General features: G+C 44.1%; 1 protein-coding gene across 1 annotated transcript in view; it reads left to right on the top strand.

Moving 5' to 3' along the window:
• The first annotated feature begins 8518 nt into the window (after positions 1 to 8518).
• BBS4 (Bardet-Biedl syndrome 4) overlaps positions 8519 to 26092 on the top strand; it is a 70865-nt gene continuing 53291 nt past the window's right edge. The window contains exons 1-2 of the mRNA XM_073619097.1: positions 8519 to 8657; positions 23763 to 23802. Coding sequence (XP_073475198.1) covers positions 8631 to 8657; positions 23763 to 23802 — 67 coding nt within the window. The 5' untranslated portion in view covers positions 8519 to 8630. The remainder of the gene's footprint in view (positions 8658 to 23762; positions 23803 to 26092) is intronic.

Here is a 26092-nt window from a genome sequence, read left to right as displayed (position 1 = left end):
TGTCCATCAAGGAGGGTGGGACTTTATTAAAGAGGCCTCCGAGAAAACAGATTCTGCTGTATATAATCTGTTGGCGCTTATCCTGCCCCCTCCCCGTTCCATCCGACATTGCAGATGGGCATCAATCAGGCTGCACTGATGGCAATGGTGAGTCTGCATTCCTTGCAAGGGGGGTGCTGCATATCTGGCAATGGTAAAGCTGCATTCATGGCAATGGTGGGGCTGCAGATGGGCACTGACCCTTATTTTGCTTCACAGTTCTTTATTTAAAAATTACGTTTTTACCTGATACTTCCCTCTTAAAGTGAAGGTGTGTGTTAAATGCCGATAAATATGGTGTAGCCAAATATCACACTCAAGCTCATCTCTTCAACACGCAGCCACAAAGACAAGAGAATTCTTGTTGGTGGCAGTGTGTTAGTGCTCAGACGAACACACTTAGACTGAATTTTAATGGTTCAAAGAATGTCAGGCAAAATGGTCGGCCCTCATGCACGTTCACTTCATCAAATCTGGCCCTCTTTCAAAAAAGTTTGGACACCCCTCGTGACTAGGGGGTGAACTGAGGTAATAAACTGGTGAAGACTCTTGAGGACAGGTGTGAAGGACAGTGGGAAATGTAATACAAGGAAATAGATTTAAGCTGTATTATAGTTTGTTCTTGGACTTCAACTCCCAGTTACACTGTGGTGTGGAAGAAGGGAAGTGTTTTTAAATATTTTCCTGAGCTGAAAAGAGTAAGGGGCATTCTCCAGAGATACTGTGACAGACCTGCTCCACCAGGGAAGAAAGGGGAGGCAGTGACAGTCAGACCTAAGTACTATATGTGGTGCTCCAAAGAGACAACTGGAGATGCCTTTCCTTATCAAGTTATGCTGTACAAGAGAGAGATATTCATCAATCTCCAAAACATTGTTGAAAGCATTGCATTGGGCACTAGAAGAAAGAAACAGATCCAGTTGACTAGACCTGCTATGTAAATTGATATTCCCAGAGTCCCTAATGATTTAATAGGCCCTTCTCCCATGCTGCCAGTGAAAGGAATTTACACAAGAGCTCTGCTTGAATCAAGTGCCCAAGTGACTTTGCTGACTAGAGACTTCTACAAGCACTTGAAGTATATGCCTCTGCAGGGGGGATTTACAGGTTCAAGGCATTGGTGCAGAGAAGCACCCTTGTGATGGTTACTTGCAGATGGAGTTGTAATTGAATGTTAGCTGTTGGACAGCTCGGAACCTTGGAGACATTGGCCATTTCCACCCACCAGGGTTCATGACAAGGTCTCTGTTGGGAAGAACACACATAGTGAGGCAACCTTTGGCTCCTGTTGCCTCCAGGAGTGATCCTTTAGCAAAGAACGTGCACCCCCAGTTTTGGTCAATGGACAAGTGTCTGATGCAAAAGACAGACAGTAGGAGACTTCTATTCCATCAGTCAAGGGGGAGGTCTCAAGAGATGCCAGTACTTTCCGCTAACACTTTGGTGGAAAGTGACTCTAGCCCGCTTCCTGACACCTTGGTGGGAGTTTCCAATGCCTCTTCCCTGTGCAGGGTACATTAGCTTGACATCCAGGGTCAATTACGCATAATGTAAATGTGTTAATTTAATGTCCTGTTTATTGTTCTCTGGATATGTTATCTTTAGCTCATTGCACTGGTTCCTGCTGTTTCTTAGGGGACCAAAGACTTTTGGTAGGCGAGTGTATAACCCTAGTCTGCAATGCTCTCAGATAGAAGAGCAGCTACTTGGACCTAACTGACTTTTTCTGTGTACAGTGCTGCTTTGCTGTTAAGCCGCACTCCTTCCACTAGTAGGTGAACTGAGGACATGAACTGTTGGAGATTGAGGAGAGGTGTTAAGGACTGTGGCATGAAAAGGGCCTGTATATAAAGTTATTAGACTACAACTCTCAATTACTGTGGTGTGGAGGAAGGGGAGTGTTTTTAAAGGGTAACTCCACTTTTGTGGGGAAAAAAAATCACAATTAAAAAAATAATAATCAGATTTGGGGCATCCTTTCATCCTTTGCAACAAAAAATTCATTTTTGGTGAGATACTCCCTAAGTTAAGGTAATAATGTATAAAGGAATTCAGAACCTGCCACTTTCCTGATTAGAGCATGGCCAGTGCAGCAGCTGATCAGTAATTAAAACTCACTTTCATTCACATTTTCTTTGTACGTGGACACCGACAAACAAACTGCTCTTTCTTCAGAATAACAAGCAGAAATCTGCAACAAAGTTTGTTCAAATTCCTGCCATGTACATAGATCACCCAGATGGGTATGCTTTTTTTTCTCAACAAAGGTAGAGTTACTCTTCAAATATTTTCTTGTGATGAAAAGAGGATGAAGGAACAGAGAGAATGAGACAGACCTGCTGTACCTGGGGTGAGAGGAGAGAAAACATCTTGCTAAGGAGCAGAGGCAGTGAAGGGGCGGTGGTATCTGAGAGCAGTTGAGACAGAGCGGCTGCCATTTTGGAGCAGTGGAATGAACCCTGGATGCTGGGACCTGCTGTCTAGCTAAGGAGGCGGTCGCTGAGGATATTGAAAGATGGGGACATCTTGCCTGGTTCTGACAGGGAGTTGGTGAGAGGCTGCTGGCCAACCTTGCACTACATTTGTATATTAGATCAGCTCTTAAAGGAACACTACCCAAGCATGCTAACATACTGTTTTAGGCCCCAACGAGCTGTCCAGCAGGAGTAGAGTGGGCTACTAATGACTGCTGAACTGACAGTGTGTTATATCCTCCCCTCAGTTAGGGTTACCCAGAATAGCGTGCAGAAGGGCTTGTGTTTTATACCTATGTTTGCATCACATCCTTGCCCTTGTTTAATTAATGCTAATTTAGACGTAACGTATGTTAAGAATATAGAACTTATTTTAGCTGGCCATAGATAATCTGTTTTTTGCTTTTTTTTCAGCAAGAAGGCTGAACAACAAAAAAAAAACGAACAGATCCTCCATCCACACAGGTACGGTGGATGGAGCAACCCCCCCCAAATAATGTATTCTGACAGCAGGACTCTCCATTGTCAAAATGGACCGATCAGCAACTGCAGCTATTTGACAAAAGTTTTCCAACATTACTGTTTGACAGAAGTTGCTCCATCGATAAAATGAGGGGCCCACATGAAGAAAGAAAGTGCTGGTCACCCTAATTGACACGCAAAAAAACAAGTTGTATTCCAGGGCTTTTATGCAGCTAAGAATGACAAAGGATACCAAAAAGTCATGTGTCTCTAATTTAGATACCCCAAATCTCCTGATGAAAATTGTGATTCTTTTAATTGAAGCGTGTTGCGGTTCCTTCTGGCAAGATCACTATTTGGAAATTCTTTGTATCCTATAGCTAATGCCTGTGCTCATTTAGGGTTATCAATATTTTTTCATTTATTGGGGATATACTGTATTTGTACCAGAGTTCATATTTTAAGCACTATGTTGGTTTTAATTTTGTAACAAAAAAATTCATTAATTTTTGATATCCTTTGCATTTGTCTGACTCCTTCTAAGCTGCATAAAAGCCCTTGGGGAATACAATTTTTTTTTTATTTTTTTTTGATCCAATGACAGACTTTTGTTGAATAGGATGGAATGAAATTCTGCCAGTCCCTACTGAACCTACTGAATTTCGATCCATGTATGGCCAGTCTTACTCAAGCTCTGAGTATGGGTTCACACTCATGTGAACACAGACATCGCATGTGCTTCGCACCCGCCCTGCTGTGCAGATCACATGTGATGTCTGTGCAATACGAATTTAGCCATCCAGTTGTATGTCAGTCACAACTCTCTCCTCTTCTCCCTCCTCGCTCATTGGAGCGCTGGGCTGTGGAGGGGAGCGGAGGGGCCATCTCGGACTCTTAGCGGCTCGCTAAGAGGCTGAGTCGCATGTCAATCCAGGCACCTGGCAGATCTAGACTCCATAGTCAGGATGATGCAGTGCCTGGACTGACATTGGTGACGTCAGTCCGCTCTGCTGAAAACGGGCCACAGGAGTGCAAAACAAATTGCACTCGTGTGATCAATAGGAGAAGTACAGCCAAACAATCTTTGGCTATACTTCTCCTTTAACCACTTGCCGCCCGCCATATAGCAGAATGACCCCCTGGGGGCGCGCATCGCCACGATCATTGTTGCGGGGTGTCAGTCTGACACCCCGCAACACCGATCTAGGTAAAGAGTCTCTGATGGAGACTCTTTACCACGTGATCAGCTGTGTCCAATCACGGCTGATCACGATGTAAATAGGAAGAGCCGGTGATCGGCTTTTCCTCACTCACGTCTGACAGACACGACTAGAGGAGAGCTGATTGGCTGCTCTCCTGACAGGGGGAGTCTGTGCTGATTGATTATCAGCACAGCCCCCCTCGGATCCCACCTAGGATCACCAGGTATGCCCCCTAGACCCCCAGGGAAATGCCAATCAATGCCCAGGCAGCTGCCAATCAGTGCCCACTCACAATGCCTGCCAGTGCCACCAGGGATGCCTATCAGTGCCGTGTATCAGTGCCCAGCAGTGCCACCCATAAGAACCCATCTTTGCAGCCTTTCAGTGCCCATCAGTGTCGCCTATCAGTGCCCACCAGTGCCACCCATGAGTGACCATCAGTGCCGCCTATCAATGCCCATCGTCAGTGCCGTCTTATCAGTGCCCATCAGAGAGAAAGCTTACTTATTTACAAAATTTTTTTAACAGAAACAAAAGCAAAACTTATTTTTTTCAAAATTTTCGGTCTATTTTTATTTGTTTAGCAAAAAATAAAAAGCGCAGAGGTGATCAAATAACACCAAAAGAAATCTCTATTTGTGGGAACAAAATTATAAAAATTTAGTTTGGGTACAGTGTTGTATGACCGCGTAATTGTCATTCAAACTGTGACAGCGCTGAAAGCTGAACATTGGTCTGGGCAGGAAGGTGTATAAGTGCCCTGTCTTGAAGTGGTTAAAGACATTGGATGCATGAAAACAAAATTATTTACGTGTGAAAGAAAAAAAAATAATGGAGGGCTGAGTACCCAAATAGGGGTCCCAGATGGGGCCATCTTCCCAGGATGGTATGGTATGGTGGTTGTAGTTTTGGTTTCCATGGCAGGGACTGAGAGGTGCTGCGCCCACAAGGCAGACCCATGTACAAAGATAATCTGAAGCCAACATGGCACATGAGGCTGAACTAGTGGTCCAGTGTAATACGAGTCAGAAGTTTAGGGTCAGGGGAGGAGACTGCATAGGAAGTGAGCAAGGAATGCTGCCTGATATGGTATGGAAAGAGGGGGAAGGGTGAGGACTCTGATTTGAAAAGGGGGGGTATTGAGAACTCTGGTGTGACAGATGGGCACTGATATGATGAGCGAAGGGGAGGGCTGAGGACTCTAATGTGAAAGGAGGGGGGGGGGGGACAGGAGGCTCTGATGTGACAGAGGACCTGCATTATAAACTGGTGCCTCAGGATTTTGCATGTTCTCAAAGGGTGCCATGAATGAAAAAAGGTTGAGAAACATTGGTCAAGGGGAACAAAAATAATAAAACTTACTTACCTAGTCTTTCCCCTCCTCCCCTCTGCCAGACTGGTCCCTGTAACCTCTTCTCCCCCACGTTCTAGCGGTCTAAGGTCCTGACATCATAAAAACCAAAGCCTTGCATTGGATATGTGGACGCCAAGGGACAGTCTACTGCTGGAGTGTGGGGGAGTGCCATCTACTGGGGAGCAGAGGATCAGGTAAGTAAAACAGTTTCTCCTCTCCCCTAAACAAAACAAGCTATTAACCCTTGTAGTGTAGACACACTCCTGCTACAAGACATCACTTTTAGTTGCCTGGAACTGAGCTTTAAAATAGTCCTAAAGGCAGAACTTTTTTCTTTTTGAATCGAGTAAGAGAGGGCTATAACCCCTGCTAGTTTTATTTCCTTCATCTGTTTTCCATTGGGGAGATTTCCCTTCACTTCCTGTCCCATAAACAAAACAGAAAGTGATAGGAAATCCCTCCAAAGTGAGGGAATCTTGGCAGATCACCAGAACTGGTCCCATTGAAAGATTTCCCCTCTATTACTATTTTTGGGACAACCCGGGATTTTCATCCACGTTCGATGATAATGGTAAACAGGACATATATAGAGAGTGAATCTCCCTAATTGGGGCACAGACAGCAATAAAACCTAACAGGTGTTGTAATCCATCTGGTTCCTGCCCACGCTGTAGACGTCTTTCAGACTTACGGTGTAGGCGGCGCCCTCTGTGGTCGCTGCGTCCTTAGGACACAGCTGATCACAGTTCGGGGTAAAGGACCAATCACATCGGCCCTTTACCACATGATCAGCTGTGTCCAAGGACAGCTAATCACGATGTGATAACAAGCCGGTTATCAGCATTCCTTTCCTCGCGCTGACAGTGTGAGGAGAGGAGAGCCGATAACTGGCTTGTGTGAAAGGGACATCTACACTGATTATCAGTGTTCTGATTATCAATGCAGTCCCAACAGTGCCCACCAGTGAAGAATAAAAATTACGTTTGCAAAATTTGATAAACTATGAAAAACTTTATTTTTTTTTCTTCAACATTTTTGGTCTTTTTTCGTTAATTTAGCAAAAAATAAAGAAAACCCAGTGGGGATTAAAGTATTTGACCCAACAAAAAAAAATTACAGATCCTAATCCCTTAAAGCAAATTAAACAGCACAATGCTTGTGCTGTGTAATCTTCCCCCCTCTAAACGGTAAAAAAAAACCTCCATGAACCTGCCACTTCCTGTATCCCCCCTCTGCGTGAACCACGAAAATCAGGGATGCTGAGCCCTGACCACTGTGGTCAGCGTACGTCCCTCCGTCATCCGCAGCCCTGCTCTGGGCTCTCCCCACCCCCTCCTCCTTGCCTGTCAGCTGTGTCTGTGTATCTGTCTTCGCCCCCCCCCCCCCCCCATCCCCGCTGCTATTAGTACAAATAAAAGTTTACAAAATGTCATTGCAAGCCCCTCTAATATAGTTAGGCATAGCACACAAGTATTTCATAAAAACAAGCATTGTAAATACAGTTTTAGCATGATCTTCAGGCCGGTCACGTGACTCTCGGCCGGTTTCCAGGGCTACTGCAGGAGGGGCTGAGCAACCATGTGACCTCCCCAGCTGATGTCAGAGGGAGAACCCGGTTCCTCCTGCAGAAGCCATTCATCGGATGTATACAACGGCCGTGAGTCATGTGACTGCCCTGAAGATCACCCTAAATAGGTATTTACAATGCTTGTTTTTATAAAAGACTTCCAGAGTGTGCTATGCCATGTTTGCATGTATGCTATGTGTGGGGGAAAAAATAGAATGATAACAATTTCATAGGCGTACAGTGTTACATGACCACGCAATTGTCGTTTTCGTGTGACAGTGCTGAAAGCTGAAAATTGGCCTGGGCAGGAAGGAGGTGAAAGTGCCCAGCATTGAAGTGGTTAAGAAGGGAAGCTCAGCAACGGCAGCCTCCATATTTTCTCCTCAATATAGGTTTCCTTCAATGTTACATACAAGCTCACTTTCAGCTAACTGCTAGACTGAAGGTGACATTTATCTTTAATAATAAATTATTTTGCTGTAATAGAAATAAAAATTAAAAAGCCGGATGTACATACCTCCCAACATTTTGAGATGGGAATGAGGGACACCTACTAACAAATGTATGTAGGCATAGGACACGTCCCCTGCCACACCCCTTAAAGGAGAATTAATCAAAAAAAAGGTTAATTAAATCCACAAGGACTTTTTTTTTTTTTTACCACTATTCCTTTATATTGGCTGTTAATGTGGTTGTAAACCCTTACAGACCACTTTAACCTACAGGTAAGCCTCGATTAAAGCTTACCTGTAGGTGCAAGAAATATCTCCTTAACCTACACGGTTAAGGAGATATTTTCCTAAAAACGGGCACCGATGTCTATGGTGCATGCACGCCGTAGACAGCGGTGCAGGCGCACTGAGCGTGGCGTTAGTGAAGGCAACCAGGCCGTCACTGACGGCTCCTGCGCGCATGCACCGGAATGACTTCATCGCTGCTCCGGCCAGTCACAGCACCGGAGCAGCGATACCCAGAAGTCACTCCGAGTATCGTGGCGGCGACGGAGGAGGTGAACGAGGGTCGCTTGGGGGCTTCGATCTCAGGTAAGTAATTCATAATGAGCTAGTATGCTATGCATACTAGCTCATTATGCCTTTGTCCTGCAGGGTGTTTTTTTTTTTTTTTAAGAGAGGGTTTACTTCCTCTTTAAATTGTACAAATGCAGCAATTTAGAAATTAGATGAAAGGTTTAGCACTGGGAAAAACTTTTTGAAAGATAAAAAGTGAATTTTATATACAACTATATAGATAAGACCAAAATGAGGGACAAATGAGGTGGAATGAGGGACAGAGGGACGTTGCTCCAAATCAGGGACAATTGGGAGCTATGGGATGTGTGTCTTGAAGAGCAAAGCCTGCTTCTGCTGAGCCCTGTGACTGACAGAACGGGTCACATGACGAGCAGCGCCGCTCATTGCTATGGAACGTCTCTACAGAATACTCTGTTCCCGGAGGGATCTCTCCAACCATGCACACCGGAAGTGATGTGCCTTTAGTTACCTTGGAGACTAAACCGCTACTTTATCCCGATAATGATGGCGGAGGATTCGCTAAAGACGGTAATCTAGATCGCCCCCTATGCAGCCCTCTTTGTAGAAGGGGGAGCGGGGTGTAGGATGCCCCTGCAGAGATCTATGGAATATAGTACACTCCAGTAATGGTGGATAAAGCGGGCTGTAGTGTGTAGTAGTGGTGAGGCGATAGAGAAGGAGGAGGAGTTGATGTTATTAGAAGGAGTGTGTTGTGTTGGTCGGTGAAAATCTATTAGACTTCATATACAGTAAATGACTAATAGGCAGGATGTATGTGGTTTCTATACATACAGTGTGTGGATTATGGTGAGGTCAGCTCTGATTACACTAATCCCTACTCCAATCCCTCCGCACATGCTGACGACCCAGGACCTGGGGAGCGTTCCATAGACCTGTATTTCTCGTCCTCAAGGCGCCCCAACAGGTCATGTTTCCAGGCTATCCATTATTTTGCACAGGTGATTTGATCAGTTTCACTGCCTTAGTAATTACCACAGCCGTTTCTTCTGAGGGAAATCCTGAAAACATGACCTGTTGGGGCGCCTTGAGGACTGAAGAAATACTGCCATAAGTGCAGACTGCTGGCCTTCCATACTTCGCCCATTCACATATCGCGTTGCGGGAACAAGCGCTCTTGCTTGCAATTTTAAAAGCGCAGTTTACAGGTGGTTCCGTGTTTTGCGTGTAGGGCCGCCCATTCACTTGAATGCCTTATGTACATTTGTCACCCTAGAGAAGTTCCTGCTTCTATTTTAGCATCAAGCTTAGCGCCATTTTTCTGCATTATTCTGTCACGAGACATTCGTAGCAGAATTGCATTGCGTTTGGGGTGCCATTAAGAATAACGGCACCCAAGCGCGCATTGCACTTTTGCAGCGATTTGGAATCGTGGGCAGAATTGTGGTGATGCTGCAAGGGATTCCACATTGCCCAATGTGAACATTAAGGATGAGCTCTGGCGTGTTTGTACACTCCACGTGCAGAGCCCGGCAGGAAGTCGGCACTGCAGTTCGCTAATTACAGGCAGTGAGATATTTTCCCGATGTGCGGCTGCAGAGATCGGGTAATGTCTCCCTGCCTGTGATTAGCACAGCGCCGTGCCGACTTCCTGGCGGGCTCTGCACGTGGAGTGTGCGAACATGCCGGAGCTCATCCTTAGTGAACATGTCCTTAAAGCAGACCTTTACCCATAAAAACTTGATAAGAAATAATGTTCTTTAGCAAGGAACATACATTCCACATTAATAATTTTTCTACCAAAATTAGTGTGGCTGTAAATTGCCTCCAGCATTGCTTCTGTTTTTTCTTCCTGGAGGCTGCCATTTTGCTGAAGCCCAGAGCCCCTGAACAGCAGTAAATCATAAAGCGGAATTAAACCCATTGATATACTGGTTTAAAAAACAGGTACATTCCTGGAATGCCGTGATTTGTTTTCATCTGTGCTTGTGTCCTCAACCAATCTGTCAAACCATCAAATGGCTGGAGTCATAACTGATCACATGTGCAGTTTCATGGCAGTTGCTGATCAAACTGAAGCAGCTTCCTTGGTGTTAAAGAATAGGAGGGTTTAACCGCTTACCGACCAGGCCATAGCCAAATGACGGCTTCAGCGTGGTCGGATAGCTCCGCACACATGGGGCTGTCCGTGCTCATCAGGTTCACGGGGACCTGGCACATCACGGATCGCCATAAAGGGCCAATGACAGCAGCCTTTTACCACGTGATCACTCAGTCCAATGATGGAGCGATCAATGTAAACAAACTGGCGTCACACCCGGTTTTTGTTGCTGCTCACACCGATTGTGTGAGCAGAGGAGGGTGAAGCTGCAGCATTAGGCTTCTTGAGGTTTTTTTTTTCTTGTGCAAGTGCCCAGCAGTGCCCCATCTGTGCCATATCGGTGCCCCATTTGCGCCATATCCATGCCCAGCAGTGCACATCTGTGCCACAACAGTGCTCTACAGTGCACATCAGTGCCACATCTGTGCTTTACGGTGCCACTAAAATGCCCATTAGTGCCAATACAGTGCCCATCAGTAAGTGCTCAGTTCCTGATAGGTTATCAGGAAATTTAATGTGTAAATGTATGTCCCTAGAACACCTGACGGTGCTCCTTGCATGTTGGACCTCTGTATGTGGCCAGGTTGTGTAAAAGTCTCACACATGTGGTATCGCCATACTCAGGAGAAGTAGTAGAATGTATTTTGGGGTATAATTGGAAGTATGAAATAACCTGTTGTTTATATGACAATTTTATGAAAAAAAAATGTATTAAATAAATAATCTTAATTTTGCAAAGAATTGTGGAACAAAAATTACAACGTGAAAAAACTCAACGTACCTCTTACTAAATACCTTGGAATGTCTACTTTCCAAAAAGGGGTCATTTGGGGGGTATTTGTACTTTCCTGGCTTATTAGTGTCTCAAGAAATGATATAGGCCCTCAGTACATCAGGGATGATCAATTTTTATAATGAAAAATTTGCAAAATTTTATAACAGAAAAAGAAAATGCATTTTTTTTTTTTTTTACAAAATTTTCGGTCTTTTTTTATTCATAGCGCAATAAATAAAAAACGCATAGGTGATTAAATACCACTAAAAGAACGCTTTATTTGTGTGAAAAAAAGGACTAAAATTTCATATGGGTAGAGTATTGCATGACTGAGTAATTGTTTGTTTGGTTAGGAAGGGGGGTATAAGTGCCCAGTGGGCAAGTGGCTAATTCCGCTTTAAGGATGTCAGCAGATCGGCCTCTACAGATTCAGCAGTGCCTACAATTGTAGAGCAACTCAGCATGTACAGAACAGGGTGAGACCGTGTATTACTGGATTGCAAACAGCATAGGCATCTATTTTTAATATTTTCCATAGCTACACCTGCAATAAGGGCCAGCCTGAAGTGATCTAGAAGGACTTAAAGTGTTTATTACTTCTTAAAAAAAAATTATTGCGCCTGTTCCTTTAAAGCTTGTTCTACAGCACAGTGTATGTGCTAAGTAATTTGGCCCCCTGTATCACCTGAAATACCTGGCTGATCCTGCCTGGCTCTGCACTCTCCCCTGTAAACTGACCACAGTTTTTCATGGCTGCTGATTCCTGACACCGTGGTCAGTTTACGTGCCTCTGTCATTCGGAGCTCTCCTTTCTGCTCTCCCCCATCCTCTTCCCCCTCCCTGCCTGTCAGCTCTTACAGGTGCCATCCTCTCCCCTCCTGCTGCTAAAATCACTCTTAATTTTTCACACAAACTTCCCTGTTTGTTAATGACCAGTCTCCCAGTATCTGTGCTTTATAAATAAAATGCAGTTCTATACCTGATTTCAGAGTGCCACTGGGTGCTCACGTGACCAGCCACCTCTCTCCTTCTCCCCTCCCAACTGACAGCATGGAATTCTGGGCACCTCTCACTGTACCTGTCAGATCAGGAGAGTGAAGAGCTGGCGCCCTCAAATCTGGTATAGAACAGCATTTTATTTATAAAGCACAGATATTGGAACACTTGTCATTAGCAAACAGGGACGTTTGTGTAAAGATAACAGAGTGGCTTAACAACCACTTTAATTTTCTGACTAAAGTTAAACTTCTAAGCAGTAGTAAACTCTGTAAGGAAAAAAAAAAGTTTACACCTGCAAGGCAATATCATAATTTGCTAGTATGCACCGCATACTAGCACATTATGAAAGACTTACCTTAAAATGAAGCGCTGCAGAGGCTTCCATCTTCACCCGGTCTTCCTTCTGGGTTCAGTGACTGCGGCTGTCTGATTGGCAACGTTGTAATGACATCACTCCCGTGTCACATAGCTCTGATGAAATGGCACGGTTATGCCATTCTTTTAGAGCGCATGCGCCAGTGACATCACCGGCTGAAACTTGCTAGAATATCTCCTAAACAGTGCACATGTAGGTGATATTCATTTTAGCTTTATTATACGCTTACCTGTAGATAAAAAAAAAAAAAAAAGAATATTGCCACTTTAAAGAGGTGTATGATCAAAGTTTTTTGGGCCTTACTTCTCTTCTGGTTCACAGGAGTGCACTTAAGTTTGCTCTCCTGTCACTCAAAAGTGGGCTAAAGTCTTCTGTCAGCTGTCACAGAACTGCTCCAGACTCTGGAAGGATCCAGAGCACATTGTCGGGATCGACCCAGCTGTCTGGTTGACAACTGCCTTCAGCTTTTAGTGTGCAGCTGAGAGCTGAAGCTGGCTCCACCCGCCTCCTCCCCAGCCCAACACTCCAATGAGCGCTGGAGGAGCAGAGAGTGGTGACTGACAGTCACTGCTCTTAGCTCCGAGCAGACCGAGAACTGAGCAATTGGCCGTCATGTGATCTCTATGTTCTCGGTCTTAGAGATGATGGGGAACAGCTGCAGCATAGAGGTGAGTATGTAGTTTTGTTTTTAGTAACCCCAAACTTCTTCTTTAAAGTTGTATGTTCTGCCAAAACTTTTTCTTTGTTTTGGTTAAAATTAAAACTCCTGTCAGGTTTTTATTCTTTTCCTAGGTCCCTTTAGGGCACCCATGCACACTACAATCTGATTGCACAATCTCCTTTAATGTGGATGGAAACCCTAAGGGTCGTTTCACACTGAGGCAGCACGACTTGCAGCGCGACTGCCTCAGGCGACCCAGGACACGACTCAGCGGCGACTTGCAAAACGACTCCTGTATATAATTCAATTTAAGTCGCCCCCAAAGTAGTACAGGAACCTTTTTCTAAGTCAGAGTGACTTGCGTCGCTCCGATTAGAACGGTTCCATTGCACAGAACGGGACGCTACTTGTCAGGCGACTAGGTCGCCTGACAAGTCGTCCCAGTGTTAACCGAGGCTTACTATAAATATTCTTGAAAATGTTCCCTCATATTCTGACTAACCTGTATAAAAAAAGATGTGTGTACTTACCTATTATTAGTTCTGGTCACGTGACTCCGCAGCTCCAGCTCCCCTGGGACATGATAGCCTATGGGTGACATCTTATGGTGCCCGGAATTTACAGCCGCTGTCAAACAACCCCTACACAGAGCTGCAGGATCACATGACAGTATCAGACCAGATTGAAAATAAGTAAGTATACAGATTAGGCAGAACAGGTAGGAGGAGGGAATGTTTTTAAGACTAGTTATAGTTAGAGGTTTTTCCACTTTAAGTTTACCCAAGCTAAACAAATCATAAAAATCATATAAAATCAAACAAGCCATTGCTTTAAGTAGTTGGTCGATCTAAAGAAATCTGTACAATCAGATTGTGTAGCATATGGTCAGTAGTGATGAGTTTAGGCATGATTGGATCCTAGTTTGAACCCACATCCTAGTTTGAACAAGCCTGCCAGGTAGCTGTCCCTGCATTGGGCTAATCATCTGACCCACAGCCATGCTCTTCCCCATACTAACCACCCCACCCTCTTTTTACATTTATACATGTGGCTGTATGGCAGGGAATGCCCCAGTCGCAGATGATTGGCCCAGTACAAACAGCTTCCTGGCGGGCTCAATAATGTGAGTTTGGATTAGGATCCCATCACAACTAAACTCTTCGCTACTGACCATACACTATACAATCTGATGAATTCTTTAGATCTACCATCAACTATCTAGTGCAAGGGCCTGCCTGATACAAATTGATTGGTCATTCAAAAGTTGATGGTATAAAGATTGTATATTGAATCTAAAGGAGATTGCATCTTCTGAGTTTTTTCCCTATGTCGCCACTGGGGATGAGCTCAGGCATGTTCAGACACGAGTCCGAACCCGCCTCAGCAATCCCACTAAGAAGCTGTTAAAGCCGACAGCCAATCTTAGGCATCGGAGGCATTCCCCACCCCACAGTTGCACATATACACGCCCCTTGCATACAGTGCCTTAAAAAAGTATTCATACCCCTTGAAATTTTTAACATTTTGTCATGTTACAACCAAAAATGTATTTATAATTTATTGGGATTTAATGTGATAGGCCAACACAAAGTGGCACATAATTGTGAAGTGGAAGGAAAATGATAAATGGTTTTCAAAATTTTTTACAAATAAATATGTGAAAAGTGTGACGTACATTTGTATTCAGCCCCCCCGAGTCAATACTTTGTGGAAACCACCTTTCTTTATCGTACATCATGGGACACAGAGCTCTAAGTAATAACTTAATGGTTATATAGGCACCTTCAGGTGATGGACACTAGTATACCCAATCCAGAAAGTTCACTCCCTATATAAACCCTCATCCTTCCAGGAGCACATCAGTTTTTTCGCCAGTGTCTGAGGTGTTGGTCACGAGTGAAGATGTGCTCTGTGGAGCTCCAGGAGGGATCCATGCTGGATTTAAATAGCCTCCACAGACCGGATCCATCCAAAGTGCCACTGAGGCCAAAGTGGATGGTACTCGGGCCTCGTATATGAAGCATGAGGTTTAGCCTGTAATGCCTCTCTTTGCAGGGCTGGATCCTGGGACCCAGGGCTTTGGTCATGCTACATTACCTAAATGCTTTTCCTGGCAGGGTGCTTTTTACAGGTCCAAGGGAGTGGAACCCTGATAAAAAGGGACCCGGTCCTTGAAGGTTTGCTAAACGCAGCCCGCCGTGATGGGTGAAGGTTGGATTGACTGTTAATTCAGCAAATCCTGCGGCGGGGATAAGGTAAGGGAAGAAACTTAGGAACTAAAAAGTCCACCTATGTATTCTTCTTTAAGGGAAAAAATGTCATGCCGTAAATCTCCACTAGAGGGAGTCTATTCACATGCCTTAATCTGTTGTCTTCACTGTAAGCTCAGTGTCAGTCTGTGTGTGGCCGTAGCAGCTTGCGCAGGGGGATTTATCTCAGGTAAGAGATCTGCCAAATGCTCTTTTTCTCCATCCCTGAAGGGACCGGAGGGTTAGGGGGCGGGGCCTAGGCACAGCGCCGTGTAACGTTCACGAGGACGCATGGCAAACAAACAGGCTTAAACAATCAGCTGGAGCAGTCTCTCCTCCGCTGATAGCGAGGAGAAGCAAGCAGGCTGCACACAGGGACACAGGAGTAGTGGGGCACTGGCATTCCTGATAAAGGAAGGACATTTTTTTCCAGCACTAGGCTGAACTTAATAGAGGCATCATTCTGTCATGACTATTTTCAGCAAGTAGTGCAATTTAATAGTACCTCTGCTTTTGGGCTTAGGACTATCTGTACCAAAAAAGACCCCACAAAAACCAAAAAACTAAAGATTTCACTCCCAGGCATTAGGAATTCCAGTCGCACACTGCCATCCTCACCTGAAATACCAATTATGGCCAGCCAGTGTGAGCCATTGGAACAAATTGATGGTGCAGCTGCTTCTCACATCTTAGCCCTGAAGATGTCTTTTCCTCCACCCTGCAAGGCCTGGAAGGAAGATTAGCGGCTTTATTTGCATCCTCCATTCAAATGGATAGGAAGCGTACTAGATCCCCCTCCCCCACTTTAGACCCTTTGCAAGGGGAACAGTGGGCTCAGGATGAGCTGTTACCCTCAGGCGATCAGGAGGAAAAACAAACCGATGATTCCTCTGTGGAGGAAACAACGGTAGATGAACCTTTTTCAGCCTCGCAATCTGAGAAATTGCTGATACAATCTCTTACGGAGATGGTTCGTTCTACTTTCATGCTACCCCTAATGGAGTCTGCTAAAAGCTTGGTTTCTTCCTTGGGTCCTGTAAAACCTTCACAGCCTTTGCATGTGTTTCCTGTCCATGCATTACTAAAGCAGCTTATTTATGCTAAATGGGATCACCCGGATAAGCATTTTTCTTCCTCCAAAGAGATTTTCAGTTCTCTATCCCATGGAGGAGAAATTCACCAAAAAATGGAAGGTATCAGTAGTTGACGCTGCGATTTCCAGTGTGAATAAAAGTCTAACACTTGTCTAGTAGACAATGCACAAATGCTTAAGGATCCAACAGATAAAAGGTTGGAATTCCTGTTAAAATCCGCTTTTTCCTTGGCAGATGCCGTTACTCAGCCTGCAGTCGCTGCAATAGGCATCTGCCAGTCCCTAAAGGACTAATTTAGACAGGCCCTTAAAGAGGTTCTTGCACAACAAGCCTGGCAATTGGCTGTACTACCAAAAGCATTATGCTTTGCCATAGATGCCATTAAAGATTCTATTCACCAGGTATCCTGCCTTACGTTTATGCCCGTACATATGCGTAGAATCCTGTGGTTAAAAAATTGGTCAGCCGAAGCACCATGTAAAAAGCTCCTTACTGGGTTCCCTTTTCATGGGGATTGGCTATTTGGGGATGATTTGAACAAATACATCCAAACAATTTCTAGTGGGAAAAGTACTCTTTTGCCAGTCAATAGAAAGTATAAACGCCCTTCATTTAAACAGGCTCTTTCTCCTGCGCCAGGGGCTTCCTCCACTAGGCAGTGGCGAAGGAATCTGCTGTCAGACTCTAGAGGAAAACCTCAGGGTCAGGCCCAGGCTCAAAAGAAGTCCTGGGGCCAGAATCCTAAAGTCTCAACATGAAGAGGCGCCCCCCCCCCCCCCCCCCCTCCCCAGGGAGGGGGGAAGACTTCTGCAGTTTTCATAAGTCTGGCAGGAGGAAATTCAGGACAGATGGGTCATCTCCACGGTAACTCTGGGGTACAAGCTGGAATTTCGGGACTTTGCACTGTCTCGTTTCCTGAGGTTAAACGTTCCCAAAGATCCAGAGAAAAGGCTATCTCTGTTTCGGGCACAAGACCGGTTAATGGCTCAGAGGGTGATCATGCAGATCCCCACAGAAGAGCAAGGTTTTGGGTTTTATTCAAACCTCTTCACAGTACCAAAACCGAATGGCGATGTCAGACCCATTCTAGATCTAAAGAATCTAAATCAGTTCCTGAAGATCCACTCCTTTCGCATGGAGACGATCAGGTCAGTAGTTTCTATCCTACTAGGAGAACTTCTGGCATCTATCGACATCAGGGATGTATATCTGCATGTTCCTATATTTCCCGTTCACCAAAGGTTTCTGCGGTTCGAGGTAGAACAGCAGCATTTCCAGTTATTAGCCGTGCCCTTCGGGCTAGCTACAGCACCCCTGGTGTTTACAAAAGTCCTGGCCCCACCTCTAGCCAGGTTAAGGGCACAGGGGATAACAGTCTTGGTGTACTTAGATGATCTATTGCTAATAGACCAGTTGGTGGCTCATTTAGAGCAAAGTGTGCGCATTACAACCAGTTACCTGGAAAGTTTGGGTTGGATTCTCAACCTAGCGAAATCTTCCTTAAAACCGATAAAAAGGCTGGAGTACTTGGGTCTAATCATAGACACAACCCAGAAAAAGGTATTCTTGCCAACTCCATAAGAGAGCTCTCGCGGATGGTCAGGTCAAAAGGCTATCCCTCCAATCGCCTTTGCATGAGGTTGCTAGGAAAGATGGTGGCTTCATTTGAAGCGGTTCCCTATGCCCAGTTCCATTCAAGACTGTTGCAAAACAGTATCCTGTCTACTTGGAAGAAAACAATTCAAGCTTTAGACTTGCCAATGCGTCTGTCCCCAAGGGTGTCCCAAAGCCTCAGTTGGTTACTAACCCAGAATCTGCTGAAAGGAAAATTCTTCAGACCTGTTATCTGGAAAGTGGTAACGACAGATGCCAGCCTTTCAGGCTGGGGAGCAGTACTAGAGAAGACAACTGTCCAGGGACAGTGGTCAAGAGCCAAAAGAACCTTGCCCATCAATTAGAGCTGCACAATTAATCGTTAAAAAATCATGATCTCGATTCACCCCCGCTGACAATCTCTCCTGCAGAGGTTGCCGATTCTTTCATATAAACAAGTGGAGAGACTTTATCTGCTCACTCAGCTGTCAAAAGAAAGCATTCTGCCAAGTCTTTTAACTTGAAACATTGTTACTAAGCTTCCTTCTTAGATCAAAGGGATAGAACTCTGTGTAAATAAATAATCCAGGCAGTCTGCCAAGTTTTCAACAACATGTAAATGCAGGAAGTTTAACCGCTTAAAGTCTAAATCTTTTTCTGACACTTCTTTCTTAAGTTAAAATCAATATTTTTTGCTAGAAAATTACTTGGAACCCCCAAACATTATATATATCGTATTTATCGGCGTATAACACGCAGTTTTTTCCCCTTAAAATCAGGGGAAAATCGCGGGTGCGTGTTATACGCCGATCCTCTGCAATCCTGACCTGTCAGATCTAAAAAATCACCGACCGCGATTTGAAAATGGCGCCGCCGGCGCCGAAATACACAGTGCCTGTTCTCGGCCACTTTCGGCTTCACTCGAGCGCCGCCCGAACCTAGCCGAGTGTACTCGGCTAGGTTCGGATAGCTCCGCCCACCGTCACGCCCATCCCGAGTGGAGCCGAAAGTGAACGAGAGCCGCCGAGAAGAGCCGAGGACCGACTCTGTGTATTTCGGCGCCGGCGGCGCCATTTTCAAATCGCGGTCAGCGATTTTGAAGCTCAGCGAGCTGCAATGGACACTGGGGAAGGCTGCACTGACATGGCTGCACTGGCAAGGCTGCACTGGGGCAAGGCTGCACTGAGAAGGCTGCAATGATGGGCATTTAAATGTAAGTTTTTTTCCCTTCAACTTCCCTCCTAAAAGTTTTTTTTTCCTTAAAATTCCCTCCTAAATTGGGGTGCGTGTTATACGCCGCTGCGTGTTATACGCCAATAAATACGGTATTTTAGCAGAGACCCTAGGGAATAAAATGGCAATTGCTGCAATATTTTATGTCACGCTGTATTTGCCCAGCGGTCTTTCAAATGCAATTTTTTGGGAAAAAATACACTTCAATGAATAAAAAAAACAAAAAAAAAACAAAAAAAAAAAACGAAACAGTAAAGTTAGCCCAATTTTTTTTTTGTTTTAATGTGAAAGATGTTGTTACACCGCGAGAATCGTGATCTATCTTCTAAGCAAAAAAATCGTGATTCTCATTTTAGCCAGAATCGTGCAGCTCTACCATCAATATCCGAGAGATTCGGGCAGTGCGTCTGGCTATGAAGGCCTGGGCTTCCAGGTTACAAGATTGTCCTGTCAGGATACAATCTGACAATGCCACAGCTGTGGCCTATATCAATCACCAAGGGGGCACCTAGAGTCTCTCAGCGCAGAGAGAGGTGAACCATATTCTAACTTGGGCAGAAAGGAATGTTCTGTGCCTATCGGCAGTCTTCATTCCGGGAGTAGAGAATTGGCAGGCGGACTACTTGAGTCGCCAGCAGTTATTCCAGGGGGAGTGGTCTCTTCATCCTGACATTTTTTGGGCTATTTGCCAAAGATGGGGGACTCCAGACATAGATCTTCTAGCGTCCAGATTCAGCATGAAGTTAGTCAACTTTGTGTCCAGGACAAGGGATCCACTCGCATGCAGAACAGATGCGTTGGTGACCCCGTGGGAGCAGTTCTCACTGATCTATGCATCTCTCCCTATTCAGTTGCTGCCTCGACTTCTTTGCAGGATCAAATTGAAAAGAAAGCTGGTAATTCTGGTAGCACCAGCATGGCCCAGAAGGTCATGGTATGCAGAAATCGTAAAGATGGCAGTGGAGGGTCCATGGTCCCTTCCACTACGGCCAGACCTACTCTCACAGGGGCTGATATTCCATCCTACCTTACGATTGCTTAATTTAACGGCTTGGCTATTGAAACCCACATTCTGAAGAAACGTGTGCTTTCCGGGTCAGTGATCTCTACCTTGATTAATGCAAGGAAGCCAGCTTCCAGGACTATATATTATAGAGTCTGGAGGGCTTATGTTTCCTTGTGTGAATCCAAGGGTTGGCACCCTCAGAGGTATATCATAGACAGTATTCTTGCCTTTCTTCAATTAGGGGTAGAGATGAAGTTGGCCTTGAGTACTATTAAGGGCCAAGTCTGAGCTTTATCAGTCTTATTTCAAAGACCGCTTGCTACACATTCTTTAGTCTGGGGTTTTTATGCAAGGGGCGATGCAGCTTAATCCGCCAGTTAAACCTCCTTTGAATCTTTGAGACTTGGACTTAGTTTTGTCAGTGTTACAAAAACAGCCATTTGAACCGATACAACATATTCCCTTATTCCTTCTGACAAGGAAGTTGGTATTTTTAGTTGCTATATCCTCAGCAAGGAGGTGGCTGCTCTTTCTTGTAAAGCGACATATTCGATTATATACTCGAGGACAGAGTGGTGTTGCGCCCTCGTCCAGGTGGTCTTAGGTTTACACCTGAACCAAGTCATTATCCTGCCATCGTTTTTTCCAAAACCATGTTCCAGGGAAGAGAAGTCACTACATTGTCTTGATGTGGTGAGAGCAGTGAAAATCTATTTAAAGACAACTGCTCAGATTAGAAAGACTGATGTCTTATTTATTCTGCCAGAGGGTCCTAAGAATGGACAGGCAGCGTTGAAATCCACTGTCGCTAAGTGGATTCGGCAAGTTATAATAAAGACTTAGAATTTAAGGGGTAAGATTCCCCCTTTTCAAGTCAAAGCGCACTCTACCAGGGCGGTTAGTGCTTCCTGGGCAGTGCGTCACCAGGCCTCCATGGCTTAGATCTGTAAGGCCGCAAATTGGTCTTCAGTACATACATTCACAAAATTTTATCAGGTGGATGTAAGGAGGTATGAGGATATCGCCTTCGGGCGCAGTGTGCTGCAGGCAGCAGTATAGGTCCTCAAGTTTGGGGGTACCCTGCAGGTTGTCTCCCTCCCCTCAAGTAGCATTGCTATGGGACGTCCCATTAAGTTATTACTTAGGGCTCTGTGTCCCATGATGTTCGATAAAGAAAATAGGATTTTTATAACAGCTTACCTGTACAATCCTTTTCTTGGAGTACATCATGGGACACAGATGTCCCTCCCCTCTTTTTGGGGTTAAAGTATATTGCTTTGCTACAAAAACTAATGTGCTCCTGGAAGGAGGAGGAGTTATATAGGGAGTGAACTTCCTGGATTGGTTATACCAGTGTCCATCACCTGAAGATGCCGATGTACCCATTAAGTTATTATTTAGTGTTCTGTGTCCCATGATGTACTCTCAAGAAAAGGATTTTATAGGTAAGCTGTTATAAAAAATCCTATTTTCCCTGCAATTACAGCTGCAAGTACTTTTGGAGATGTCTCTACCAGCTTTGCACATCCATCTAGAGAGTGAAATTTTTGCCCATTCTTTGCAAAATAGCTCAAGCTCTGTCAGATTGGATGGAGAGCGTCTGTGAACAGCAATTTTCAAGTTTTGCCACAGATTCTCAATTTAATTTAGGTCTGGACTTTGACTGGGCCATTCTAACACATGAATATGCTTTGATCTAAACCATGCCATTGTAGCTTTGGCTGTATATTTAGGGTCACAAGTCTTTTGCAGACTCTAACAGGTTTTCTTCTAAGATTACCCTGTATTTGGCTCCATCCATCTTCCCATCAGCTTATCTGTCCCTGCTGAAGAAAAACATCCCCACAACATAATGCTACCATCACCATGTTTCACGGTGGGGATGGTGTGTTCAGGGTGATGTGCAGTGTTAGTTTTCCGTCACATATAGCGTCTTGCTTTTAGGCCAAAAAGGTCAATTTCAGTCTCATCTGAACAAGGCACCTTCTTCCACATGTTTGCTGTGTCCCCCACATGGCTTCTTGCAAACTGCATTCGGGACTTCTGATGGCTTTCTTTCAACAATGGCTTGCTTCTTGCCACTCTTCCATAAAGGCCAGATTTGTGGAGTGCACGACTAATAATTGTCCTGTGGACAGATTCTCCCACCTGAGCTGTGGATCTCTGCAGCTCCTCCAGAGTTACCATGGGCCTCTTGGTTGCTTGTCTGATTAATGCTCTCCTTGCCCGGCCTGTCAGTTTAGGTGGACGGCCATGTCTTGGTAGGTTTGCAGTTGTGCCATACTTTTCCATTTTCGAATGGTGGATTGAACAGTACTCCGCGAGATGTTCAAAGCTTGGGATATTTTTTTTTATAACCTAACCCTGCTTTAAACTTCTCCACAACTTTTATCCCTGACCTGTCTGGTGTGTTCCTTGGCTTTCATAATGCTGTTTGTTCACTAAAGTTCTCTAACAAACCTCAGAGAGCTTCACAGAACAGCTGTATTTCTACTGAGATTAAATTACACACAGGTGGACTCTATTTACTAATTAGGAGACTTCTGAAGGCAATTGGTTCCACTAGATTTTAGTTAGGGGTATCAGAGTAAAGGGGGCTAAATACAAATGCACGCCAAACTTTTCAGGTATTTATTTGTAATAATTGTTGAAAACCATTTATCATTTTCCTTCCACTTCACAATTATGTGCCACTTTGTGTTGGTCTATCACATAAAATCCTAATAAAATACAGTTACATTTTTGGTTGTAACATGACAAAATGTGGAAAATTTCAAGGGTATGAATACTTTTTTAAAGTGCTGTACATATGTCTGTGGGGCAGGGAATGTCTGTCGACTTTGACAGCTTCCTAGTATAGCTCAGGCTCATCCCTTGTCGGAGTAGCAAGCCAGGAAGTGGGGGAAAATCTGCAACAGACACACAGAGAGGAATATAAATCTGACCGGGGATGTAGTCTTCTCGCTGCTAAAAGTTATTTCTGTCTATTTTGCTGTAGATTTCCCCTCGCTTACCTGCCTGTTGAAACAGTTATTACAGGGTGGGGAAAAACGTTCTAATAGAGACCCAGATAACAGTAAGGGATCCTTTACATGGACGCAGAGGGACATACACTGTAAAAATAAACAAGCTTATTTCTCCAACCGGGAGTGCTAGATCACACACAGCTGCCGGCACAAATCAATGACGGGCTGCTGCGGTAACTGCACATCTGCGTACAGGAATGGATGCATGTCACTGGAGTCAGACAGTTCTGCACGGTAAAGCTTGGATGTGCAGTTACCACAGTACAGCCGCAGCCTGTCATTGGTTTATAAAGGGTGCTTTTCATGCTGTATGACACTTTTGTGCCTGTGTGAATGAGGCCTAAAATCTCAACAGAGGTTCTAACTCTTCACTGCTTCACCCAGAACTAAAAGAAAAAAGTTTTAACTATGCATATACTATAAAGCTGAACTCTGGCCAAACATGAAGTGAATGTATATGCATATCTCAGATTGTACCATAAATTTCCATGAGTTCCATTTCATTGTGTGAAATGCTGTTGTACCGCCTGTTAAGCTCTTCGTTCTTTTTTTTTTTAATAAGGTCCCAGCAGATCCTTCACGAAAACCTCGTGTTAAAAAAGGTATTGTATCATAATTCTAATACTATTAGTCGGAGTTGTACTGATATTGGCAAACCCCAGGACATGTGTGAGTCTTTGAAACAACTATTTTAAAAGCGTATGTTAAGCCAAAACTTTCTTTGTTACTTTGGATAAGAGTGGGGAAGAGTCTGTCAGGTTTTTTGTTTTACTTAAACCTGTCATGTTTCTATTGTCACCAGGACTGGAAAAAGTAGGAAAATCCAGTTTTCACCGAAACTGGAATAGAGGAGACATTTTCCATTGGGGACACCCAAGAGTACTTTTTTCTCACTTTCATCTAAAAGGGTAGTCTCCCCAATGGGAGACAGAGGGCAGAAAAAAAAAAAACCTGATGGGGGGGTTTCACTTTTCCCTACTTGGCTTTAGATACACAGTACTTTAAATTAAAAATTCTCTAAAGTCATCCGTTATTATCTGTAATACACAAAGAAGAGGGAAATGGGGTAAAATTACCCCTGGGACTTTTAAGGTGCTTGAAAATTGAGGTATGTAAAGTAAAGAAAAAATGTATGCAACGTTTGACTATATAAAACAATCTTTTATTAATTCAATTTAGTACATAATATCAAAAAGTTAAATTTACATTTTTTCTTTACTTTACATACCTCAATTCTCAAGCACCTTAAAAGTCCCAGGGGTAATTTTGCCCCATTTCCCTCTTCTTTGTGTATTTTCTATATGGGACGCGGTGCTAAGGGTTGACTGTCCCTGCCCTCTTCATATAAAGACGTTATTATCTGTAGTGGGAAAGGGTCATAACTTGCTTTATGCTCACACATCGTATGTCATTAGAACAGGAAATAGGTGCATAGGAATATTTATTGCTTTTGAAGAAATTACCCCTCACTTCCTGTCCCTGTGACAGGGGCGCATACACTATATTGTCAAAAGTATTGGGACGGCTGCCTTTACACACACATGAACTTGAATGGCTTCCCAGTCTTAGTCTACAGGGTTCAATACTGAGGTGGCCCACCCTTGGCAGCTATGAAGGCTGTCCACAAGATTTAGGAGTGTGTCTATTTGAATGTTTGACCAATCTTCCAGAAGTGCATTTGTGAGGTCAGGCACTGATTTCGGACAAGAAAGCCTGGCTCGCAGTCTCCGCTCTAATTCATCCCAAGGGTGTTCTATCGGGCAGGCGTCCCAATACTTTTGACAATATGGTGTATGTAAGTGTAATTTCCCCAGCAGAATAAATCCTAAGAGCTTCGACACTGCAGCCAACAGAGGGATTTAGATGGAGATGGTCTGAAAGTGAATCTATGGTCAAATTTTAAAATCCTATATTCCTTTCTACATTGTATTTCATATCCATACGATCCATGTCAGGCACGATAAAAGAACTGAAGCCAGTGGATTAACATGTTTAGAGGCAGGGTCTTCGATAATGGTCTACATCAGGGATATGCAATTAGCGGACCTCCAGCTGTTGCACAACTACAAGTCCTATGAGGCATAACAAGACTCTGACAGCCACAAGCATGACACCCAGAGGCATGATGAGACTTATAGTTTTGCAATAGCTGGAGGTCCGCTAATTGCATATCCCTGGTCCACATGGTTCTTTAGCACGTTTTCTTTAAAATTGTAAAGGAAAAAAAAAATCAAAAACCTGTGACATTTTAACGTTTAACATGTCAATTGTAGGTTTGCCCATATTTGGGGAAAGCTGTGCTTGAGTTGTCAACTCTTGCTCCTTTTTGGGTTAAGAAACATTAGAAGTGCCCCACTCAAACAATTTAGTCAGGAGGTGTGATATTCCAATATATGTAGAACTACAAAAAAGATAAAGTGTCCCCCAAGAAGAGTACACAGAGGACTTTTAAGGCAACTATATAGAAAGATTTAGGAATATCAGGATATGTATAGAAACAGCAAAATTTATTGAAATAGTATTAAAAACTAATAAGTGCATACATAACCAAATGAGCAATAAACAAAATAGAGATAAAACAATACAGTTGATATAATTGGAATTGTTGGTCTCCTTTTTGTTTCGGCTGACGCGTTTCAGGATCTCCGTATCAATCCCTTCAGCCTCTGTCTCAGGAAGTCATGCCTGTGGCTGTCAGAATCATGCAATGGCTCTTTGGACTTGTAGTTCCACAACAACCCTGCTCTAGTATAGGACAGAAAAAACTTGTGTAATTATTAGGGATGTACGAATGCCACTTTTTTAAGACCGAGTACGAGTACCGATACTTTTTTTTCAAGTACTCACCGATACCAATTACCGATACTTATCGCCTAGGAAGAGTAGGTGGGG

The sequence above is a fragment of the Aquarana catesbeiana genome, linkage group LG03 (genome assembly GCF_042186555.1).
Source record: "Aquarana catesbeiana isolate 2022-GZ linkage group LG03, ASM4218655v1, whole genome shotgun sequence".
Classification (NCBI taxonomy): Eukaryota; Metazoa; Chordata; class Amphibia; order Anura; family Ranidae; genus Aquarana; species Aquarana catesbeiana.
Note: the sequence above shows the minus strand (reverse complement) of the source record. Positions and strands in the feature narration are given on the sequence as shown.